The sequence below is a fragment of the Mustela lutreola genome, chromosome 16 (genome assembly GCF_030435805.1).
Source record: "Mustela lutreola isolate mMusLut2 chromosome 16, mMusLut2.pri, whole genome shotgun sequence".
In the NCBI taxonomy this organism is placed as follows: Eukaryota; Metazoa; Chordata; class Mammalia; order Carnivora; family Mustelidae; genus Mustela; species Mustela lutreola.
Genome location: NC_081305.1, coordinates 59,990,814 through 60,013,412, shown reverse-complemented (window position 1 = coordinate 60,013,412; position 22,599 = coordinate 59,990,814). Strand labels below are relative to the sequence as shown.

At 51.1% G+C, this 22,599-nt stretch overlaps 2 protein-coding genes across 9 annotated transcripts; one reads left to right on the top strand and one right to left on the bottom strand.

Moving 5' to 3' along the window:
• The first annotated feature begins 237 nt into the window (after nucleotides 1-237).
• Nucleotides 238-5,961, top strand: LYPD4 (LY6/PLAUR domain containing 4). Its single transcript, XM_059151805.1, has 5 exons — nucleotides 238-1,374; nucleotides 4,134-4,320; nucleotides 4,515-4,658; nucleotides 5,144-5,470; nucleotides 5,701-5,961. The coding sequence occupies exons 2-5, from the start codon at nucleotides 4,254-4,256 to the stop codon at nucleotides 5,901-5,903; spliced, it is 741 nt and encodes a 246-aa protein (XP_059007788.1). The 5' UTR covers nucleotides 238-1,374; nucleotides 4,134-4,253; the 3' UTR covers nucleotides 5,904-5,961.
• Nucleotides 5,962-6,585: 624 nt separating this feature from the next.
• Nucleotides 6,586-20,136, bottom strand: LOC131817917 (carcinoembryonic antigen-related cell adhesion molecule 21-like). 8 transcript variants are annotated; one of them, XM_059151794.1, is made up of 8 exons: nucleotides 19,951-20,136; nucleotides 18,779-19,138; nucleotides 16,445-16,723; nucleotides 15,365-15,485; nucleotides 14,363-14,415; nucleotides 13,990-14,016; nucleotides 13,510-13,551; nucleotides 6,586-11,062 (listed from the first exon to the last, which is right to left on the bottom strand). In XM_059151794.1, the coding sequence occupies exons 1-8, from the start codon at nucleotides 20,012-20,014 to the stop codon at nucleotides 10,809-10,811; spliced, it is 1,200 nt and encodes a 399-aa protein (XP_059007777.1). In that variant the 5' UTR covers nucleotides 20,015-20,136; the 3' UTR covers nucleotides 6,586-10,808. The 8 variants fall into 8 exon arrangements, with proteins under 8 accessions (XP_059007777.1, XP_059007781.1, XP_059007784.1 ...); XM_059151799.1 differs by having other exon boundaries at nucleotides 10,900-11,062; nucleotides 13,990-14,021; XM_059151796.1 differs by lacking the exon at nucleotides 6,586-11,062 and adding an exon at nucleotides 11,071-13,273 and having other exon boundaries at nucleotides 13,990-14,021.
• Between the last annotated feature and the right edge of the window lie 2,463 nt (nucleotides 20,137-22,599).

Genomic DNA, 22,599 nt, shown 5'->3' with positions numbered 1-22,599 from the left:
AATGCGCTTCAGGATCCTCACTGACGGGCCCTCCCCTTACCTCCAGCCCGCTTTGGCTCGCGCCAGACTGTCAGGCCAGCCAATAGCGCGTCGAGTTGAGTCTTATCCCTCCCCCCACTTGCCCCTCCCCCTGTGGCTTGCCTTCCCAGATTGTTGCTCCCCTTTGAGGGAGGTGGCCAATGGGGCGTCGAGTACTGCTCCCAGGATAAGACTGGCCCTGCCCCCTCGCCCCCGCAGAAACGGCCGCGGAGTCTGACCTCCCAGGCGTTGACCTGGACCCAACTGCGCACGCGCAGTCTCGTCCTGTAGCTTGCACAGCGCGGTTTTGCCTCTTGCGCTCCGAGCTTCAGCTTCGCTCGGGCGGTTCTTCGCTGTGTGGACGCTCGTGTTTCTCTCACGGCTCTCCCTGTGCCCCAGCTCCAGATCTGCCCTTCTCCTTTTATGCGTTTCCTCTTCTTTTGATTTTCCCGTTTCCTTCCCTCATCCTACCTCGGGTTGCGTCCCTTTCCATGTCTCTCTTCCTGTCCGTTTAGGCGCTGATTTTCCTAACTTCGGTTTTCTCGTTCTCTTGAGAGTTCCTGTCCTTCTGTCCATCCTGCTGATTTTCGCACCCCCTTCCTCCACGATCCTATTTTCCGAATCGCCTGGCCCTGTCCACCCCCCCCCCCTCCCCCTTCCCTCTCTTTCCGAGGCTGTAGTCTGTCCCTTCGTCCCTTTCCGGTCTCGGCGTTCATCTCCCTCCTCGGTTTCGCCTCAGTTCATCGGTTGCATCTGGGCTCCACTCTGTCATCGTCACCTGCCTTCTCCGTGCGTCCCACGGTTTCCCTCCCACCCGCTCCTGTTGTCCCCTTCTCTGCGCTTCCTGCCTCGGTCTCCTTTTCCCTCTGAGTGCCACGTCTTTGTGTCCCAGGCCTCATTTTCCTGCCTCTCCCATTGTGCTCTGGGTGCTGGTCCTCTGACTCCCTGCAAGGTTATAGGCCACGTTTGCTCCTCCTCCTCTGCACGGTTTCTCTCTTGCAGGCGTAGCATCCCCTCTGACCACCTCTTCTTCGTCCTTTCCCCGTGAGAATTTCATTCCGCTTTTTTCTGTTTGTGTCTCCATTTGTGCTCAGACTTCTGGATCCTGTCGTTTTGCATTCCAGGCCGGTGTGTGCTATCTTCTCTGATTGGCCCGATCCCTTTGTGTGATCCTTTGTCAGCCTTCATTTCCCTGTCCTGTGTTCCATCTTTTCTGCGGGTCTCAGCGCCTTTGTTTGCTACAGACTCCTGAATTACAGAGCCCGTGTGCCAGGCATTCTGGACAGAAAAGGGTGGCAGAAGTGACCTCTACCTGGACTGCTGTGCAGGCGAGCAGTACTAGACAAAGTTGGACAGGTTGTTTGGGGCCAATCTAGCAGTGGGGGATGTGGGTGTGGGAGGCTTGACTGCCTACTAAAGAGGTTGACCTTGATCCTTTAGATAGTGGAAAGACGGAGAGGGACTGGAGAGCCAACATTTCTGGAGAGTTTAGCACTTGCCTGATACTTTATATTAATAAGCTTAGTAATTTTCAATAGCATTCTCATGAGATGTATTATTAGTCCATTTTATAAATGAGTTCAACAACTTACACAAGATTGCACATCCAGTAAGTGGAGGGGTAAAGATTCTAACCTTGCTCCACCTTTGAGTTCAAAGCCTGTGAACTTTTGTATGACCTACATTGTTTTAGTTAGTATTTCTAGTAATCTTCATTCCCCACTTGTATTCCCTAACCCTCCTGTAGGCACTCACTTCTAGTGGCTAACGCCTATCTTTTGGTTCTTGTGTTCTTGTAAGATGTGTGGTGTCTTGTGTGCACACGTTTTTAAAAAAATTTGTTTATTATTCATTCATTCATTCATTTAAGTACACCCAGCATGGGGCTCAAACACATGACTCTGAGATCAAGAGTCACATGCTCTTCCTACTGAGTCAGCCAGGCACCCCTGCACATGTAGTTTTATTTTATTACTTTAAAAAAACGATTTTATTTACTTAGAGAAAAAGAGAGCATGGGGGAGGTGCAGAGGAAGCAGGAGGGAGAGTCTTAAGCAGACTGCACACTATACACAGCGCTTGAGGTGGGGCTCGGTCTCATGACCCTGAGATTAGAACCTGAGCTGAAATCAGGAGCCAGACGCTTCACTGACTGAGCCACGCAGGCAACCCTGTGCCTGTGGTTTTAACTTATGCAAGTAATATAGTGTTTTTATTTAAAATAATCAGCACTGAATTTTTCTGATCCAGCCATGTACTGTTATGCGTATGTCTAATCAGTATTTTTTAATTGCATGATATCCATAGTGTGTGTCCCCTGAATGTTGTGTGTTCACTGAGTCTCAGCCAGGAATGCCCACATTGCCTTCAACTCACCTTCTCCGTAATAATGCTGCATCCTGATATATGTTACTTTGTGGATGAAGGTGGAAATCTCTATTACGTGTACCTGGGACATAATAGAAGTGGAAATTTGTAAACCTGATTTGACTTAGTCTTGCCAGATTCCTCCCTGCAATGCTGCTTTGGGCCCGAAACATTGATCAGAACTTTCAACTGTTCCTCAGAGTCCAGAAGAAGGTCCTGTGCCCCTCCCAACAACCCCATGAGCAGCAGGACACAAGGGTCCCTGTATCTGTATCCCCACATTGCTGCCAACACATATCTTTTTCCAGCTGTCTGGTCCATTGCTAGTCTGAGAGATGGACAGTTTGATAGACTGCCTGTCTCTGATTATTGTTAAGCCTGAGTGTCTCTTCACATATATTTTAGCCTTTCTGATTTGCTCTTCTGAGAACTGCCTCTTCATATACTTGGCCCACTTTCCTACTAGGGCTATTCTCTTTTTCTTGTCAGTTTTCCAGAGGTCCTTGGGCATTCTAATTGCTTTAAGGCATTGTATATACTCTTCTTATGCCAATCTTGGCATTTCACATTATTTTAGAAATGTGTCCATTTCATCCAGGTTTTCTAAAGATTTTTTTTTTTTTTTTTTTTTTTTACATCATCTCTATACCCAGCATGGGGCTCGAAATCACAACCCTGAAATCAGGAGTCGCGTGATGAACTTTCAACCAGCCAACCAGGCTCCCCTACTTTATTTGGGCTTTCAAATTTATAAATGTAGAGTTCTTAAGTATACTTGTATTTATTTTTTTAAAATAGCCACTCTCTGTTACTTCTGATTTTTAATTTGATATTTTATTTGCATCTTCTCTTTTTCTCTTGATTAGATTTGCTGGCGAATTATCTCATTGATTTTGTCAAAGAATGAATGTTAAGTTTTCTGTAATAACTTTTGTTGCTCTAATTCATTGATTTATGTCATTATCTTCATTTCTGTCCTTTGCTGGGGGGGGCAGGTGTTTTGTTGCACCTTGTACAACTTCTTGAGTCAATCCATGACCATGCTTTTTAATGCTCCTGTTTCCTGACAAATGTATTGAAAGCATAAACTTACTTGTAAACACTGCTTTAGTTGTGTCCCACATTTTGACTTGTAGTTAAAAAAAACCTTGGTTTTGAAATGGTTATTGACTCACAAAAAGTTGCAAAAGTCATAAAGCCATAAATACTTCCTTCCACTTCTCCTCAGGGATATCTTCTACAACTGCAGTATACGAGCATGAACTTGACATTGGCATAAAACTCTCAACTAGAATATAGACTTTAATTAGTTTTCACCAGATTTTACATGCAGTTTATGTGTGTGTGTGTGTGTGAGAGAGAGAGAGAGACAGAGAGAGAGAGAGAGAGAGAGAGAGAGAAATGTACTATGTTCATTATTATTCACTTCTACTTTTCAATATCCTTTTCTGAACCAAGAATTATTTAGTAATATTTCAGTCAATTTCCCTACACACCCCCTTGTTATTCTGATCTCATTGTCTCTGGCTGGAGAACAGCCTGTGTGACACTGATCCTTTGAGGAAGTCAGCTCCGCTCAGCACAGTGTCCAACGGGAGGACCTAAGCAGGAGTGTGAGGGTCATGATGAGACGCTAATGTGGGTTCAGGGCAGGCTGGAGAGGACACTAAGAAGACGGGAAGTCTTGTGTCCCTGAAGGTCACAGGGAGCCTATGTCACAAAACCTGACAATCAACTTTCTGCTCTAGAAACAGTGACCCAGAGGCGGGTGAACAGAGAATTCAGAAACTGACGAGAACAGAGCTTGATACCTGGATTGATCTTGGTTCTGGATTGACCTCTAGCATCCAGGACCCCAACCCAGGACCATGGGACCCCAGCACTTCAGCCCTGTGCATCTCTTCTGCCTCCTAGGGGCCATCTCCACTGTGCCTCGTATGTCCTGTGGGGCTGGATGCTTTGGGACCCCAGAGGGTGGGAGGCTGGATTCACGTAACTAGAGGAAGGAGGGCTGGGTATCTGGGTTCCTCAGGGTTCAGGGCCTGTGGAGGCCAAGTTCTTGGCTGGCAACTGGGGGGCTGAGAAGGCAATGTGAGGGGCCCGTGACTGGAAGGGCATTTTCCCTTTAGGGGCTGTGGCTCTTTTATGCTATGAAGCAACGTCCTCACTCTTCAGAGCTGTTTCTCTTCATGACTGGAAGTGGCTTCTGATGAGGAGCATGGTGTGTAAGCTGAGTGAGGGATGTGAGGAGACACTGGTGTTCATCGAGACAGGTGAAGGAAAGTGACTTTGATACATTACTTTTTTTTTTTTTTTTTTTTTTTTTTTTGTGGCTCTTCTGACCCCCAGCACCCAAGGACTCTGGACTTGAGCTCCAAACAGTTACTCCATTGTATCTTTGGAAATAATGTCAAGACACTGGCAGGAGAGGGCAGGACCTGGCTGGGTGTGGTGTGGACTGGATAGGAAGGCAGAAAGGAGGTGATCCCAGATGGATGGGGGACGATCTGGGAGAGAATAAAAGAAAGGGACACAGGGGAGAGAGGAACAGGGGGATTACTATGGGGAGGGTTTGGTGAGGAGAGACAGACAGAGACCTCAGACCTGGGATCTGAGCCCTGTGCAGCTGCCACGAGTGGACCTCATGGCAAAGTTGGTGATGCGGCAGAGTGAGCTGGAGGAGCAGGGTGCAGGGTGGGAGGGTTGGCTCTGGGTATGGCCAACAGCACTGATCAGAGCTCTCTAATCTGCTTCTCAGGGACCAGAAGGGGAGTTGTGGGTTTTAAGGGCTGCAGCCCAGCCTCATCTTACCCCCAGCAAGTCTCCTACCTTGTTTCGCCGCCTGGATTGTCCATTGCCTCCTACAGCCGCGTCTGCCGGACATATCTCTGCAATAACCTCACCAACTTGGATCCTTTTGTGAAACTCAAGGCCAGAACTCCTAAGTCTACAGCATTTTCTCCCCATAGTTGCCCAACCTGTGTGGGCGAGCACTCCAAGGATTGCCTCCCAAATTTTGTCACCACTGATTCCTGTCCCTACGACGCCTCTCAGTGTTATAGTTCCACCTTAAAATTTCAGGCAGGTGAGAAGAGAAACTTGCTTTAGTGCCTTCCCACTCTGCAAGAGTCTGGAAGAGGGGATTGGGGCCGCCTGGGCCAAGCACATGAATTCCAAGGCGGAAGGACTAAGGTGGCTGTTACCCAAGTTTCTGGTGGGAGAGCCAGTGTCCTGGGTTGGGAGGGGCGTCTGGAAGCAGGGGCAGGGCCCTTGCATCTAGGAAGTGTCCCTGATCCGTCTCTGTCTGTCTTACAGGCTTACTCAATACCACCTTCCTCCTCTTGGGCTGTGCTCGTGGACACCACAAACTTTTAGAAAATTATCACCATATTGGGAACATCAGAGTGACCGAGGTCCTCAACATCTTACAGAAGGCCCAGATTGCTGGCGCAGAGCCCTCCAGTTGGAATCCTGCTTGGAGCCTCCTTTCAGGACTTCTGCTGGCCTTCAGGGACTGACAATCTAGCTGGACTGCACAAACCCCTTCCTGTTACCCAGTAAAGTCATAGAGTTGCCTTTCTGTCTTGTCCTGTGATCCTTGAGGGTTATAGGGGCGTGGAAGGTGTGAGGGGAGCCAAACAGACCCTGGAAGGGGGGTGGAGGGGCAGGCAGTGGGCAGTGTGCATGGTGAAGTGAGCAGGGGTTGGGGAGGAGGGTCACTAGCAAAGTGACAGTCATGCCCAGCAGCCAGGAGGACCCCCAAAATTATTTTAAAGTTTTTTTAAAAAAGATTTTTTAAAAATTATTTATTTATTTGACAGACAGAGATCACAATTAGGCAGAGAGGCAGGCAGAGAGAGAGAGGAGGAAGCAGGCTCCCTGCTGAGCCGAGAGCCTGATGTGGGGCTCAATCCCAGGACCCTGGGATCATAACCTGAGCCAAAGGCAGAGGCTTTAACCCACTGAGCCACCCAGGCGCCCCTAAAGTTTTTTTTTTTTTTTTTTTTTAAAGACTTTATTTATTTATTTGACAGAGAGAAATCACAAGTAGGTAGAGAGGCAGGCAGAGAGAGAGAGAGGAGGAAGCAGGCTCCCTGCTGAGCAGAGAGCCCGATGCGGGACTCGATCCCAGGACCCTGAGATCATGACCTGAGCCGAAGGCAGCGGCTTAACCACTGAGCCACCCAGGTGCCCTTTTTTTTTTTTTTAAAGTAATCTCTATACCTAGTGTGGGGTGTGAACTCATGACCCTGAACTCATGACCCTGAGAACAAGAATCGCATGTTCCTCCAACAGGCACCCCTCCCCCAAATATTTCATTTTTCCCCTTCCTGTGGTGACCTGAGCTCTAGCCCATTCATCCCCTGACTCAAGAGATCCTGGCCAAATCTCTCCCATTTTCTGGGCCTCAATTTCCTCCCCATTAAAATGAAAGGCCTGGGGCATCTGGGTGGCTCAGTTAGTTAAGTGTCTGCCCTCGGCTCAAGTCATAATCCCAGGGTCCTGGGATCGAGCCCTATATTGGGCCTTTCCCTTTCCCTCTGCCTGCTGCTCCCCCTACTTCTGCTCACTCACTTTCTGTCAAATAAATAAAATCTTTAAAAAAAAATGAAAGGACTTATGAATTAGAATTGGGTATCATCTGGGTGTTTTAATTTTTAATTTTTAAAAGATTTTATTTATTAGAGAGAGGGAGAGAGAGGAAGCAGGATGGGGAGAGGGGCAGAGGGAGAGAGAGACAAACAGACTCCCTGCTGAGAGGGGAGCCTAATGCAGGGCTCAATCCCAGGGTCCTGAGATCATGATCCCAACTGAAGTTAAGAGCCCACCGCTTAGCTAACAGCCGCCCAGGTGTCCCCCATTTATAATTTTTTTTAAAAGATTTTTTTATTTATATGAGAGTAAGAGAGATTACACAAACAGGGGGAGTGGTAGGCAGAGGGAGAAGGAGAGCCGGATGTGGGGCTTGATCCCAGGACCCTTGGATCATGACCTGAGCCACAATCGAGAGTCAGATGCTTACCTGACTGAGGCACCCAGGTGCCCCCCATTTATAAATTTCTAATGTTCAATGACCTTTTCTTTCTTGGGACAAACGTTAAGTTAGTCACGGTGTACTGTTTTTATTCTATATACTATTGGATTTGGTTTGAGAGTATCTTGTTTAGCATTTTTGCATCTTTATTTATGAGTATGATTGGTCTGGTATTTTCCTTTTTCTGTACTTCTGTTGTTGTTCCCATTTTAGTTTAAAGGTTATACTAGCCTTGGAATAAGTTAGGGGGATATTCCCTTTCTATTCCAAGGATGAATTTCTATGATTTTGAGATGATCTGAATTGAAAGTTCTGTGGAACTCTGATAAAACTTCTCGATTGGATTTTTTTCTCTCCTTCCTTAAAATCTTTTAATATGGCAAATTTCAAAGAAATACAAAGAGAGTTTGTATACAAACATATACAAGTGGACTGTAGTTCACTAGACTAGTGAGAATAGTATCAGGAAACCCCATGCACCCATCTCCAGCCCCAAAGTATCAATTCATGATGAACCTTGTTGTGTCTACCTCCCTTCTACTCCTCCACACACTGGATTATATGTTACAAATCATATAGTATTGTTTGTAAACACTTCTGTGTGTACTTCAAAAATGTAAGGCCACACCCCCCCCCGTTAAAAAATTCAAACTTAGAGAAAACTTGCAAGACTATGAGAGGGGACTCCCAGATACCTCTCATCCCTATTTACCATGCCACATTTGTATTCTGTCTGTATAGATCTAAATGTGTGCATGTGTATGCACACAAATCATTTTCATTATATATATATATATATATGATTTTTAAAAAAGATTTTATTTATTTAAGAGAAAGAGAGCACATGAATTGGGGGGAGGCAAAAGGCAGAGGGAGAAGTAGACTCCCTGTTGAGCAAAGAGCCTGATGCAGGACTCGAACCCAGGATCACGGGATCATGACCTGGGCTGAAGGCAAATGCTTAAATGACTGAACCACCCAGGCTCCCTACGTATGATTTTTTTAATAAACCAATTGAAAGTTATAGGTATCATACTACTTCACCCTCACTACTTCCACCTGTATCTCACCAGAACAAGGATTTTCTCCTATATATCCACCCTACGATTACCAGGCTCCCCCCATTTGATCTTCACACAGCAATATTATCCAATATGCGGTCTCTATTAGCTTCCTGTTACTGCTGTAACAAATTACCACGAAGATGGTGGCTTTAAGCAACAGATACTTATTCTCTTACAGTTCCAGAGGTCAGAAGTCCACCATGGGCTTTACTGGGCTATAATAAAGTTATTGGCGGGACCACATTCCTTTCTGGAGGTTCTGGGGTTGGATCAATTTTCTTGCCTTCTCCAGTTTCAGGAGCCAGCCCATACTCCTTGACTTGTGGTCTCTTGGTGTTCAGCAGGGAGTCAGCTTGAGGATTCCACACCTCCCTCTCCCTCTGTCTCCCTCTGTCCCTCTCCCCAATTGCAAGTGAGCGCTCTCTCCCTCTCTTTCTCAAATAAATAAATCTTTTTTAAAAAAGGAAGACTCTAACATTGACACCACTGGATACCAGAAGTAGGAAAAAAGTATGGACTGAAAAAGGTACCTGAAGAAATAATGGTCCAAGAAGCTGAGGGAACCCCAAGCACGATAAGCAATCACAGTGAGACACATGGAAACTTCTGGAAACTAAAGACAAAGAAAAAAGAAATCTTGAAAAACAGCCAGAGAAACAACCCATTGCATATTAAGGAACACTGATTTAAGTGATGGTAGGTTTTGTGTCCGACAGCCTGGAGGCCAGAAGGAAGTGGCAGGGTTTTCAGGCTGACTACAAATCCTGATCTGGCAAAATGATTTTCAGGAGGAAAGGGGAACTAAGGAAATATTGTGATGAAGGAAAAATATGAGAATTTGTTGCCAGCTGACCTACTATTAAAGAATAACCAAGGGAAAAGATGTCCAATTAATTCATCCTTCTCTGTGGCTTATGTTTGGTGTCATATCTAAAAGCTAACCAAATTTACTTTGTTTTGAAGTCAACTCTACCCCCAACATGGGGCTAGAACTCATGGCCCCTAGATCAAGAGTCACAGGCTCCGTCCACCAAGCCAGACAGGTGCCTATAACCAAACTTAAAATAATTGAAAGCAGAGTCATCTCTCTGAAAATAGTAATCAAACAAGAAATCAGCAATAGAAAGACAACAGAAAAATCTTCGAACAATTGTAAAGCAAGCTACATATGTGTAAGTAATCTACGGGTCAACAAGGAAGTCTCAAAGGATATTTTAAAAATACACAGAATTATATTAAATACACTAAAAACATCTCCATCACTTGTAGGATGCAACTTATGCTGTGCTGAGAGAGGAATTTGTAGCAAGAAAGGCTTATAAGAGAGGAAATATCTCAAATCAACAATCAGAGTTCCTACCACAAGAACTAGAAAAATAAGAGCAAAGTGAACCCAACTAAAAGCAGAAGGAAAGAAATAGTAAAGATAAGAGCACCCAGGTGACCCTCATGTTGGTCACTGTGAGTGGACATAATGGACCTGAGCCCCACGAAGGGCAGGGCTGGGTCTGTAGCATTAGAGTTGGTTCTGTGGGTGGGATGTGGAAGATAGGAGTGGCTGTGAGAGCCCTAGCATTTTCTCTTTCTCTGAGGGGGTCGCAGGGAGATGCAGAAACTCTCAGATGTTGGATTCTACCCTGGGAGATCTTCAGGCCTCTTTTGTCCCTTGGGTGGAATGTTTGCTCAGCTGGGAAGGGCAAGCAGATGGCAAAGGACCCTGAAATCAGACACAGGGCTCAGCTAGGAGCAGCTGGGAGAACAGCCCAGGGTTCTGTTCAGCCTTGCTGCCTGGGGGGCTCACCTGGGGCTTGGGAAACAGGACCCTGTGCTCAGGGATGCTCCAGGCTGGCTGATGGGTATATTTCCAAGGTCATGCACCAAGGGTTTGAAGACGCCTATGAAACATTCCTTCCTTATTGTAGACAAGAGAGGGGCCTGGCCCTCAGGGGCTAGGAGGTTCCCCCAGGAGGCTGGAGCTCACTCCCAGCCTCCCAGAGGCCACCCTCTGGGGGCAGCAATCAGCCAAGCAGGGAGCTGAAATGGATGTGCCAACAAGTAACAGCTGGACATGTGCAAAGGGTTTATGATAGACAGAGCAGAATCGAATAGTCCATGTAATAGCATTCGGCCTCATTATATCCTTCTGTAGAATACAAATGGGCAGTCTTTCCAGCAGTCCCTCATTGTCTCCTCCCAGCTTAACTTGTGGGGGGAGGTTGGCTGGGACACTGTCCATGGTGCTGATGGAACCCAGCAATTCCCAGGGATTGGGAGCCTTAATCTAGTTCTGACCACATTCTTTCCATTCTTAACAAGGAGCATTACTAACAAGAGATGGAGAGGGCTTCACGGAGTGTGCACTGGCCTCTGTCTCCATCGCTCAGGGCCCTGAGGGTGCTGTAGACATCACTGCAGGAAGTGGCTCCACAGTTAGATGACCAAGTCCAGGCTGCCCCCAGCAGTTGGTAGTGAAGGAAGGTGATGAACAAGGCCTTGAGGGCTGTGATAGAGGGCTTGAAGGCTGTGGAACAAGGGCCCCTCAGAGATGTTTCTATCCTCAGGCCCAGAATCTGTGAATCTGTCAATGATAAAGGGATTTAGGATTAAGAATCATGGGATGTAAGATTACGGTGGTATATACGGGTTGGCCAAAATAATCACAAGCGTTCTTTCTTATAAGTGACAGAGGAGGGCAGAGGAGGCAGAGCCAGAGAAGATGTGATGGATGGAAACAGGACACAGAGAGACTTCATGTTGCTCTGCTGGCTTTGGAGGTGGAGGAAGGGGCCACAGCCATGGGAAGCAGGTGGCCACCAAAAGCTTGGAAAAGCAAGGAAACACACTCTCCTGGAGCCTCCAGAAGACATATCAAGGTCGCACCTTGATTCTTGCTGCTTTACACCATGAAGCTTGCAACAATTTGACACAGCAGCAAAAGGAAACTAACAAGCAGAGTCACCTTGTCTAATCCCATGAAGTGTATGTTTGGGATGAGGAGGGTCTTAGAGCTGAATAATGATGTGCTACTTTGCAGGTTGTTCTTCATACCTCTAGTTTCATGACTGACAATAGCTCTGGCAATGGCAGACACACTTGTGAATGTGGGTGCAGTACCGTGGTGCTCAGACCACTTTTGTTTGTATGAATGTGGGTGCCGTGATGCAAACGAACCCACATGGGAAGAACACCCAACATGGGGCCTCAGGGAAGGACCAAGACCTTCTGGGCCCAGTGTGTGGAGGAGCTATAGAGGAGGCACAGGTGGGAGGATGCCCATGGACCAGGTGGAAGAGACATTTTGTCCCACCACCATGGGAACCTGGGTGACAGGAGAGGAAAGCCCCCTGCCTCTGACCTGGATGCTTCCTTGTGGGGAGTGGTGTTTCAATCAGGTCCAGTTCAGGGAGAAAAGTGGACATTGATGGGAAGTACTGGGCGAGAGGTCATGGGCTGTGCCTGGGAGGGCCATACTCAGGGAAGGAATTCTGGGTCTTCCCCACTGGGGTTACTTTGACAGCCTGTCTCTAAGTCACCCTTGGGGGTAAGGACATCCTGAAAGCTGGCCTTGGACACAGAGGAGAAACCTTTGGATAGGTGTCAGTGCCCTGGATCCAGGATTTGGGGACAGTCAAGTTTATTGGTGAAAACCACTACTCAGGGCCACCAGGGCTGGTGGAGGAGAACTCAGGACACCAAAAGATAGTGAAGGGGTCCCACACCAGGATGTGTGCCTGCCATGGCTGCTCCTTCCTAGCTCATCTTGTACGGTCATCAGAGGGCCCATGTTCTCTGCTTTTGACACCCAAACCACATTTATCTATTGCTTTGGTCTATTGCTTTGGTCCCTGAGTGGTATGAGGATCTATTGCTTTGGTCCTTGAGTGGTGTGAGGACTGCTGAGTGCTCTTATGATTTGGCCACAGCCCTGGCTCTAGTTAGCATGGTCCCAACAGTCCACACCCCTCACCTCTTCTTCTATCCTGGAGGACCAGAGATGAAGGCTTGGTCAAGTCAGAGGTAATGTTTCCCTATGTGACCAAAGAGAGAAGAGACCCAGAGTTTCGGGTGAATTTCTTTTCTCTTTTTTGTTTTTTACACTTTATTTATTTTCTCAATGTAAACTCTATACCACATATGGTGCTCAAATTCATGACCCCAAGATAAAGAGTTGCATGCTCAGGGCACCTTCAGGGCTCAGTCAATTAAGCATCTGCCTACAGCTCAGGACATGATCTCTGGGTCCAGCCCCCTGCTCCGTGGGAGGCCTGTTTCTCCCTTTCCCTTTGCCCTCTTCCTGGCTCATGCGTGCTCTCTCTCTCTCTCTCTCAAGTAAATAAATAAAATCTTTTTTAAAAAAGAAAAGAGTTGCGTGCTCTACTGACTGAACCAGCCAGGTGACCCTGGGTGAATTTCTCTAAGAGAAATTACCTTTCACAAGAAAAGGACCAAGGAGGGGATGAGTCCTCTTCATCCAGATCTTCTCAGATCATCCTCAGGGGGTCAGCGGTCAGGACATTTTCCCTGAGAACCCCCACTTCCTGGGAGATGGGGGCCTTTTTCCTGGGTTCAGGGAAGCCTGTAGTGGTCTCCAGAAATCAGGAAGTTCCCAACCCTTGATGTTCCTGAATATCCTCAGGGCCTAGTGCTGGTTCTCTGGCACAGGCTGTGGCTCCTGACCCCACCTAGAGTCCTGGGTCTCAGCGGCTCCCAGGCCCTGGGGAAACTAAGAAGACATTTCTGCTTTGTGGTTGATCTGGCAGTATGTGTTTGTGTCTGGGTGTCGTAATTCCTGTAAAAGAAGAAGAGGCCTCTGAGCCCCTGTCACCTTCATAGAACACATCTGGGTGACTTTCAGCTTCTAGGTCAACCTGGGCTGCTCTATGGGAGCCTATTTCCTCCCAGTATCCCCTGTTCCTCTCTGCACTGCTGTTTCCTGAACCTCAAAGCACAGTCAGGGGCAGGCTGGGGGCAGATCTTCAGCCCCCTTGGGCTTCGGGGACCAGAACATTAGGTGCCCACACTCACCTGGTAGATAGGAATGGCTGTTGTGGGGCCGGGCAGGGAGTCCTAAACAGGAGAGAATGGGTGTTTGTAGATAGAGCGGGAGGGTCATTTTTCTATGGGAGTGACCAGTTCTGTCTCTTGAGCAGCCTTCTCCAAGCCTGCTGGCCCACACCCCAGTCCCAGACCACTGCCCACTGCCCCCTTTGCCCCATTCCTGTTATCCCAGGACCCCTGGCTGATGCCCTCAGTGCCCACCCTGCCCCTCGCTGGACTCCACTGTTCCCACTGGCCAGCTCAAGGGAGCAGGGACAACTCAGGACATGGTGGGGGGTGGTCCTGTCTCTGAAGAGGGTCATGCCTGGCTGGAACAGGGTTTGCCTTGTCCTGGTTAATCTGGAAGAAGCAGGGTCTGCTCCTTGTTGCTGAATTGGTTGGATGCCCTGCCTTGACCCTGCACAGCCTGGACCCTACTGGAAAGAGAGGTGGAGGGGGCAGGCTTACCTGCGATTTGTTGCTGCTGGCTGGAACCTGCCCTGGGAACAGAGACAGGAGTTAGTACCAGGGCTGTGAAGAAGCTTGGGCTCATCCTCCCAGGAGGCAACAGGTCTGCAGCTCTCAGACAACAGGGAAGCAGGAGCACCTCCCAGAGAAAGAGCCATGGCCATTTTAGGGCCCAGTGCGGGTAAGGTGTTGACCTATGATCTAGATTCCACAGATCCCTGAACCTGGCTGGTTCAGGGAATATAGCCAGTTGAGGTCCCTGGGTTAAAACCCCAGAGAAAGGGTCAGTGGCTCCAGGCGGCTGAGTAGCAGGAGTGGACATTGGGGCAGGACCTTGGGGCACCCAGAACACGCAGGCTGACAAGATACTCACGGGGGGTGGATGCTGGGCAGCAGAGCTCTCTGAGGTCACACCAGCCACTGGCCCTAGGAAAGATCAGGCTTAAGTGTGAGGGCTGCAGGGAGAGATCACAGCTTTGGTGTCAGAGCAGGGGACAAGCAGGATCCTGATTCCAGGCAGGGGTTAGAAAACCAAACCCCTCTCTCCACCAGTGCTGTTTAGCAGAGGAAGGGCCCAGGAGAGGGGATGAGGAAAGGCCCTTGAAGCCCAGAAGGCAAGACCTGCAGCCTGATGGGTGGCTAGGAGAATGTGTCCTGAAAAGGAACGAAGAACCCAGGAAAGGAATCAAAGATGCAGGCCTGACTGAGTGGTACGGTCAAGGCTGCAGCTCCTTGTGCAGGACACTGGGGAGCCCTGGGTATGCTGGATCCCCAGCATGTGGAGCATGTGCTGAATGTGGTGTTCCTGCTGTGGCCACACTCTTGCCCCCACAGGCCCGCCCACAATCTCCATCTTCCTGGACAAGCAGCATAAAGGACATCCAAAGACTAGCCCTGGGTGAGCCCAGGTTCTCCGGTCTCACACATCAGGGGCTGTGGTTCCCGCATCTGCCATTTGGGGGTGGCATACCTGGCCTGTCAGGCTCTTCTCCTCTACATTTCATGGCCCTGCCCAGGACCACCCTCAGATCCTGAGGCTGCAAATCCCCCTCACAGAGTGGGGGGACTGAAATAAACCACAGATGCCCTTTGCTGAGCACTTAGTCCTGTCATCACTGCTGCAGATTTGCCAAGTGACCCAGACAACCCTGAGAGGTTGTTCCCTAATTGTCCCTAATTTATACCCAAGGAAGCTGTGAAGGAAGCACCCCAGTCAGCAGCTGGCGAGAAAGGAGCCAGATGGAATGGGAAGGAAAATCCATGGGGCAGCTGGGAGCCTGGAAGAGCCCGTCTAGGATCCTAGGTCAGGACAGGTCTCCCTCCTGGCTTGGGGCAGTTGTGGGACACGATCGGTGTGTGGGAAATGTCATTGTACCTTCCAGTCCTTGTGCAGAGCAGGAGATAGCCTAGGGCAGTTGCCAGTGCCAGTCCAAAAAGGACCCCGGCTACAAAGCCAATGATGGACCCCACAGGGAAGCCTGTGGTGCTTCCTTCATCTGAAGAAGAAGAAACAGAGGGGAATGAGTCCCAAGTCAAATCTGGGCAAACCAGGAGAGGCCATGGGGGAAGGGCCTAGTTAGGGAGGAAGAAAGGGCGTTGAGGTCTGGCTGGTGTGTGTGTGTGTGTGTGTGTGCGTGTGTGTGTGTGAATGTGTTGTCACCACAGTGCCCTCATCCCCTCGGCCACTGCATCATTTCTGTTCCTCACAGTGCAACCTTGGACTTTGTCTAATCGCCACATTTCCCCCCCACCCCAGAGTGTTTATTTTCCTCTCATGTTATGCCTCTTCCCTGTGTCTTCTGTCATCATTGATGGTCTTGGAGGGAGGCCCTTACCTGTCCACTCAACACTGATTAAGGAGAATAACACCAGCTGACTGCGTTCGAGGTCTGCTCTGTGCCAGGCACGAGGGAAATATTTATGTTGACTCATCTGCTGCTTCCCTGCCCACGAGGGGCCAGGTGTCACGCCCACTGTGCACAATGAACAACTCAGTGTGGACAGGGCCCAGTAAACCAGTGAAGGTCAGAGAGCTGGAACGTGATCAGACAACACTCATCCCAGTTCCCTGAGACATTACAGCTGGCAACAAAAATGTTAATAACCAAAGGACAATAGCTGCTAAATTTGACTGAGCCCCAAATCTGAGTATGACGCTATCTCAGGATTTCATCTCATGAACTCATGAGATCTCATCCCTGTGGTCCATTTCTTCTTTCCAGTTTTAGAGAAGAGGAAAATGAGGTTCAGGAGGTTGAATGTCTTGACCGAGTTACAACAACTGGTACAAATCAGAACCAAGATGCTAACAAGATTCATCTGATTCTGGGGAATTTTATCCACATTGCCCTAGAGGCCCTGAAGGAGGCTCCCACCTCCTGCAGGCCGCCACCCATTTCACGCCGCCTGCCATGAAATATTAGGGAGGAAGGGGGAGAGTTTGAGGGTCACTCACAGCTCACAGCCAGCATCACAGGGTCACTTTTCCTGGAATCGCCTGGGTTGGAGACCTCACACTGGTAATTCCCGGCATCCTCCTTCCTGACAGGGCGTATGGTGAGGGTGCTGTTGTCCTGGGTCAGTGTCATCCTCTCCATGAGCTTTAGACTCTGGCCATTGAAGAGCCACCCGATAGAGACCCCAGGGTTATTTGTGGAGCAGGTCAGGGCCACAGAGTCCTTGTCTTCTGTGACTGTGGTGTTGCTGGCATGGAGAGCGGGCTGGGCCAACGGCTCTGCAGGGAAACCCAGAAAGCAGCTTAATGAGAATGGGCCTGGTCCCTGGTCCCTGGGGCCTGGGGCTAAGCTTCCTCTGAGGTGCCAGCCAGTTGGAGGGCCCCAGACAGCTCTGTGAAGGTGTCCCAGAGGATGGCCCTGCTGTCTGCAGAAGGATGAATGTCTGGGGCGCCTGGGTGGCTCAGTGGGTTAAGCCGCTGCCTTCGGCTCAGGTCATGATCCCAGGGTCCTGGGATCGAGTCCCGCATCGGGCTCTCTGCTCAGCAGGGAGCCTGCTTCCCTCTCTTTCTCTCTGCCTGCCTCTCTGCCTACTTGTGATCTCCCTCTGTCAAATAAATAAATAAAAAAAAAAAAAAAGAAGGATGAATGTCTGTGTTCAGGTGATGATCTGCAAGGAGAGGGCTGTCCCTCACACTCTGACCCTTAGGTTCCCTCTGGCCCTTAGTCATGCGTCTGCTCCACCCAGACATCACGGTGGCATCAGCACCGGGAACCTCTAGCTCGTGTGGCCAGCAGCCTCGGTATCATGAACAAGAGCTGAGACCAATGACCAGCAGAAAGCGAGGGGATGAGCAAGGGGCAGGGGAGCTGAGGGAATGAACGACCCATCATCTCTTCAGAGAGGCACTCTGGGTGCAGGATCCTAGGAGATCTGACCACCAGGCTCTCTGCCCTCGTTGGGAGAAACTCCCACACCCTTCCCTCCTTCCTTCCCCAACAAAAGCAACTGAGTTTCCTACATGTGGCCCCTGGGCTGGTTTTAGGGGCATGATGGGGAGCAGAAGGCCAGTCCTTTCCCTGACACCCCAGTGGGAGGGACAGGAAGACAGCAGGAAACAATCAGATCTCAAGTCTAGAATAGGGAGGTGAGGCTCGGGCATCTGAGGGCGGCCAGCTCGTTCTGACAAAGGGTGTTGGGTTCCAGAGCAAACATGGAGGGAGCCTCTGTTTGCTCTCACCGCGCACACCAGCATCCCTCCCTCTGATGGAGGAGAAGACGGGGCTGTTTCTGCACACAGAACTGGGGTCACTCCCATCTGCTGCTCCTCAGTCTGTGTGACCCTGATTCAATGACTGTATCTCCCTGTGCCTTGGTTTCCCCTTAATGCACCAGGTATAATGATAAATGACCTCTACTTGCCAGGCCTTTGAATTATCCTTTATTTTTTTTTTTAAGATTTTTTTCTTTATTTACTTGAGAGAGAGACAGTGAGAGAGAGCATGAATGAGGAGAAGGTCAGAGAGAGAAGCAGACTCCCCATGAAACTAGGAGTCCGATGCGGGACTCGATCCCGGGACTCCAGGATCATGACCTGAGCCGAAGGCAGTCGTCCAACCAACTGAGCCACCCAGGCGTCCCTGAATTATCCTTTAAACAACCCCAAATACCTAACCCAAATTTGGGCTATAGAAGCTGGCCAATCAAACGGCAGCTGTTAACTACTTTGCTCCGCTAAAGAAGGTTCCCTGGGCTTGATTCTTGGAGGAGGAGGGGTGGCATGGAGCTTCTCTTTGCTCTGTTCCTCCCTGGCAGTGCTGCCCTTCCTCTGGCTAATGGACTGGGGGCTTTTTAGGTCTGTGCTGTCCATGCTGAGCCTCAGGTGAAGGACCAGGCTCGGCCCCTCCCCCGATGTGGCTCTTGAGACTGAACCCTGGTGGTGACCACCTCAGGCAGCCAGAAATGGTTGTTCCCAGTCAGCTCTGCCCAGGAACCCCAACCCCATCCCGGCACAGATGCCCCAGGGTCACTAGAGTCAGGAGCCCTGAGACAGTGGTCTGGGCTGAGCTCTGGTGAGGATATCAGGGACCCCCAACCTTGGCCCTGATGGACCCTGCAGAGTCTTTCTCAGATGATCCCAGAGTCTGGATTCCAGGAAAGGAATTCCAGTCTTAGGAAGTTAGTCTCCACTGTGTGTCCTGCACTAAATGTTGGAACCCTCCCCCAACACGGGACATAATGCAGAGGGGGAAGGAGGCCCAGTCCCAACCTGTTCATCCTGTGTGAAGCAGGAATTCACCCCACCCCGCACCAGAGGTGAGAGGGAATTACTCACTGAATACGCGGACCTGTCCAGTTATTTCTGCCGTGTCATAAGTTCTATTTATGATTTGTAGGATGTAGACTCCTGTGTCCTTCAGGGTGATGTTCCGGAAGAGCAGGGATCCCTTGGGGTACACTGTCTCTCTGCCGCTGTGTGCAGGTCCTAGAATAGTTTTTTGTGTATCTACTACATATGATACAATACGATGGTTCTCCTCTGTTGTGGCCCCTTTGTACCAGTTGAAGCGTCCAGTATCCCTAGGCAGATTGTGGATTTGCAGAAGGACGTCCTTCCCTTCGGTAGCACTGGGCGGCACGGACTCCACAGTGACTTGGGCAGTGGTGGGCGGGTTCCAGAGGGTTAAGAGCGAGACTAGGAGGGAAGGGAGCAGACGGATCAGGGTCTGGACCTGGGTGTCGGAGGGAAAGCTGGGGCCCTGCAGACGGAGCAGGTCCGCATCCCCTAGCCCCCTAGCCTTGGGGTGTGTGTGTGTGAGTGTGCACGGGTATCTGTGTGTCTGTGTGTGTCTCTGCTGGTCAAGGTCAGCGGCATGACCGCACTGCTTCATCTCTGAACTTACTTCCTCTGTTTGGAACAACTTCCTCCCATGTCTGTGGCTCACTCCCTCACTGCCCTCAGATACCTGCTCACGCTCAGGGGCTCCTCGGGAGAGGCCTGCCCTGACCGCCTCCTCTGAAGACCCTCTGTCTCCACGTCCTGACCTTTCCCTGTTCTGTTCCCTTCATGATGCTTGTCAGAACCTGACCTCACATTCTAGACGTCTTCGTCCCCACAGAAGTGAGCCTGGGGAGCAGGGACTCGTCTGATGTGTGCTGTACCCCCGTGGTGGGGCAGGCGGCAAATACCGGGGCTGAATGAATGTGTCCCCAGGGCCCTCCAAGTCTGGCGCTTGTCAAGATCTCAGGTTGGTGGGAAGGGACAGCAGTTAGGGTCCCTGGTTGTTGTTATCATCAGTTTTCCAAATTCAGTGCTCAGTGATGAGTAACTTGGGGAACAGCCCGTGGCTCACCACCTCCAGATCCTGAGACAGTCCTGTCGCTGAGCGGCTCCCCCAGTCCTGCCCTGCTCCCTTGTCCCCTCTCAGAGCCCTGTCCTCCCTGGAGACCCCAGCCAGCCTTTCTCTCCCACCCTGCCGCTTCCTCCCAGGGAACTGTCCCTCTCACCTGCCAGCAGGAGGTCCTGCCAGGGGACCCGTCCTCCTCGGGGAAGGACCAAAGGGGGCTCCATGGTGCCCGCTGCCCGCTCTGTCCCTCCCTCTGTGAGAAGAGCTTCTGCTCCAGAAATGCTCAGGAGAAGCAGTTGTCCCAATGTTGGCTCTGTCTTAAGTGGCCCCGGAGGCAGGGGTGTGGGGCGGGGTATCTGCCAGGGCCCCTCCTTTCCCCTCCCCTCCCTCCTCCACCCCTTACCTCCTTCCCCACTTCCTTGTCCCCTTCTTCCCCTTTCACTTCTGTCTACATTTCGATTCCCTGACAAGGGCTGAGGCCTCTCCCTCTTCAGCTGTGATTTCCCAGCATATGGGAGCGCGGGCACATGCCCTTGTTTGGACAAGCACAAGCCTGTGGCGTTGGGGTCTGGAGACCCACAGAGCTCAGGGTCAGGGTGCAGGGACAGCGCCCCCACAGCCCTCTCCCCTCCCGGCCAGGGACCCGTCCTCCTCGGGGAATGGCTGAAGGGGACTCCACGGTGCCTGCTGCCCGCTCTATCCCTCCCTCTGTGAGAAGAGCTTCTGCTCTAGAAAAACTCAGGAGGAGCATTGCTCTCCACACTTGTCCGCTTGGCCGCCCTTCCTCCCTGGGCTCTGAGGGGCCCCTGAACGGAGGAGCCCTGGGCGGGGCATGCGGGATGGGGGCGGGGTCTCTGTCAGTCCCTGCCCTTCCTCCCTTCCATGCTCCTCCCCGCCTCCTGACTTTCTTGGCCCCTACCCCTTTCATTTCTGTCTACGTTTGGGTTCCCTGACAAGGGCTGAGGCCTCTCCCTCTTCAGCTGTGATTTCCCAGCATATAGGAGAGCGCGCACATGCCCTTGTTGGGATATGCACAGGCTTGTGGCGTTGGGGTCCAGAGACCCACACAGCTTGGGGTTAAGGTACAGGGACAGCGCCCCCACAGCCCTCTCTCCTCCCCTTGTGGCTTTCCCCTTTGGAGCAGGAGCCTGGGGGTTGCCTCAGGAACTCCTGTTACCAGGATGTCATCCCCACTGTGCGCTGGAATCACTGTGGAACTGTATCAAGACAGTGAATGCCCAGGGGACACCTAGAAATGCTGCTTCAGCAGATGCCCAGCCAGGCTGTGACCCCATGATGTGGGGGTGCCGCCGCCTCTGCTCCTCCTGTGCCCACGGAGGGTCTGCAGATCCTGTGAAAATGCAGAGTCTGACTCAGCAGTTGTGGAGTGGACCCCAGAGTCTGCCTCTACCAAGCTCCCAGGTGATGCTGACTATCCTGGCCCAGGGAGCACACTGTGAATAGCAAGACTGAGGGGACCCGGTTCTCTTTGAGGATGGCCCTTCTCCCCACTCCCCTGCTGTGTCCTGGCCTTGAGTCTGTGGGCACCACACACAGAGCCCCAGGGTCCCCAGATCCCGGGGATGATTGCCTTTTGTACCAGAGAAGGCCAGCTGGGCACTGGTCTCCCCAGTGCTCTCACAGCCTTGGGGAGGTTGGACTGACTCCTGGCGGCAAGGTCCAGAAATGACTCTGGGGGTGGAAAGGGGCAGGCTGGATGATCCCTGGGTGTCCCCAGCCCGGCCTCTGCTTCCAGGACACAGACCCAGGACCAGATGTCTCAGGAGCTCCATTCCCAAGTGCGAAGGGACTTCCCTGTGTGTCCTGAGAGAAGAGATGGTGGGAGGTCAGGCGGCCACGGCTCCTGGAAATGTTTCGAGGAGACCCTCCCTCTCTGTGTCCATTGGCTGAACTGTGGCCCAGAGACAGTCCATGTACTCCTGAGCATCCTGGGCAGTCTGTGTCCTCTGCCTGGGGGACCTTCCTGTGGTCACCCCGCTTCCCCCATAGGTGGTGCCAGGCAGGGCATGGGGAGCTGCCCATGGGGACCAGGGCATGGGGACCCTGACAGATCAGGGAGCTCCTACGGCCTAGAAGGAGTGCGCAGGACAGAACAGGCATGTGGGGAGGACCCAGAAAGATCTGTGGGAGAAAGGGATGGAAACCAGGCTCCTCTTCCCCCTCCTCAGCCAAAGCCAACTTCAGTGTTTAATGTCCTGTGTGTTGTCTGCATGTGCCTATTTCGGAGGTGAGTTTGGGGGCAGCATCTGGGATGGTGACCAGACTCCAAAGGGTGAGGGTCCCTGAGTCCTGGGCAGAAGTGAGGGACTGGTCAGCCCGGGTCCTGGTCCCTGTGGGTCCTAATCTGCCTGACTCCCAGGGCTGCATGAGCCTGGAGAAGACAGGTACAGTCTAGAAGGTTCCTGGTCTTGTGTGAGGAGAATTGTCCACCCAGAGGGATTTTCTCCCTCAGCACGAGCTCTCTGTCCTCAGGATTTCAAGGAATAACCTCGTAGGGGGTCCCTTGAGCCTTTGGGAAAGGGGCCAGCCTGGGGACTGGGTCCCACAATGTCCTGTCTCCCCATCACAACAGGGATGGGGGCCATTTGTGTCTCTGTCTCTCCTCTGCTCTAGGTCTCTCCACAGGAACCAGGAGCTGGGAGCAGCCCTTCCCAGAGACTCAGCCCCGAGTCTCTGGGAAACACAAGCAGATGCTGGGTTCTCCTGTCTCACCTTCCTGGGAAGTTCCCCCTCGCTCCCCAGCACACCTTGGGCTACTGAGACATCTTCAGGGAGACATAGCAGGTGC

Bases quoted from the DNA above. Each gene is read 5' to 3' on its own strand.
- LOC131817917 (XM_059151794.1), bottom strand. From the start codon at position 20,014: ATGGAGCCCCCTTTGGTCCTTCCCCGAGGAGGACGGGTCCCCTGGCAG. The intron at 15,486-16,444 runs GTGAGTGACCCT...CTTCTTCTTCAG, and splicing joins TGTGATGCTGGCTGTGAGCT to ATGAAGGAAGCACCACAGGC. The intron at 14,017-14,362 runs GTGAGTATCTTG...TTCCCAGGGCAG, and splicing joins CTGCCCAGCATCCACCCCCC to GTTCCAGCCAGCAGCAACAA.
- LYPD4 (XM_059151805.1), top strand. From the start codon at position 4,254: ATGGGACCCCAGCACTTCAGCCCTGTGCATCTCTTCTGCCTCCTAGGG. The intron at 4,321-4,514 runs GTATGTCCTGTG...TTTTCCCTTTAG, and splicing joins GGCCATCTCCACTGTGCCTC to GGGCTGTGGCTCTTTTATGC. The intron at 5,471-5,700 runs GTGAGAAGAGAA...TCTGTCTTACAG, and splicing joins CACCTTAAAATTTCAGGCAG to GCTTACTCAATACCACCTTC.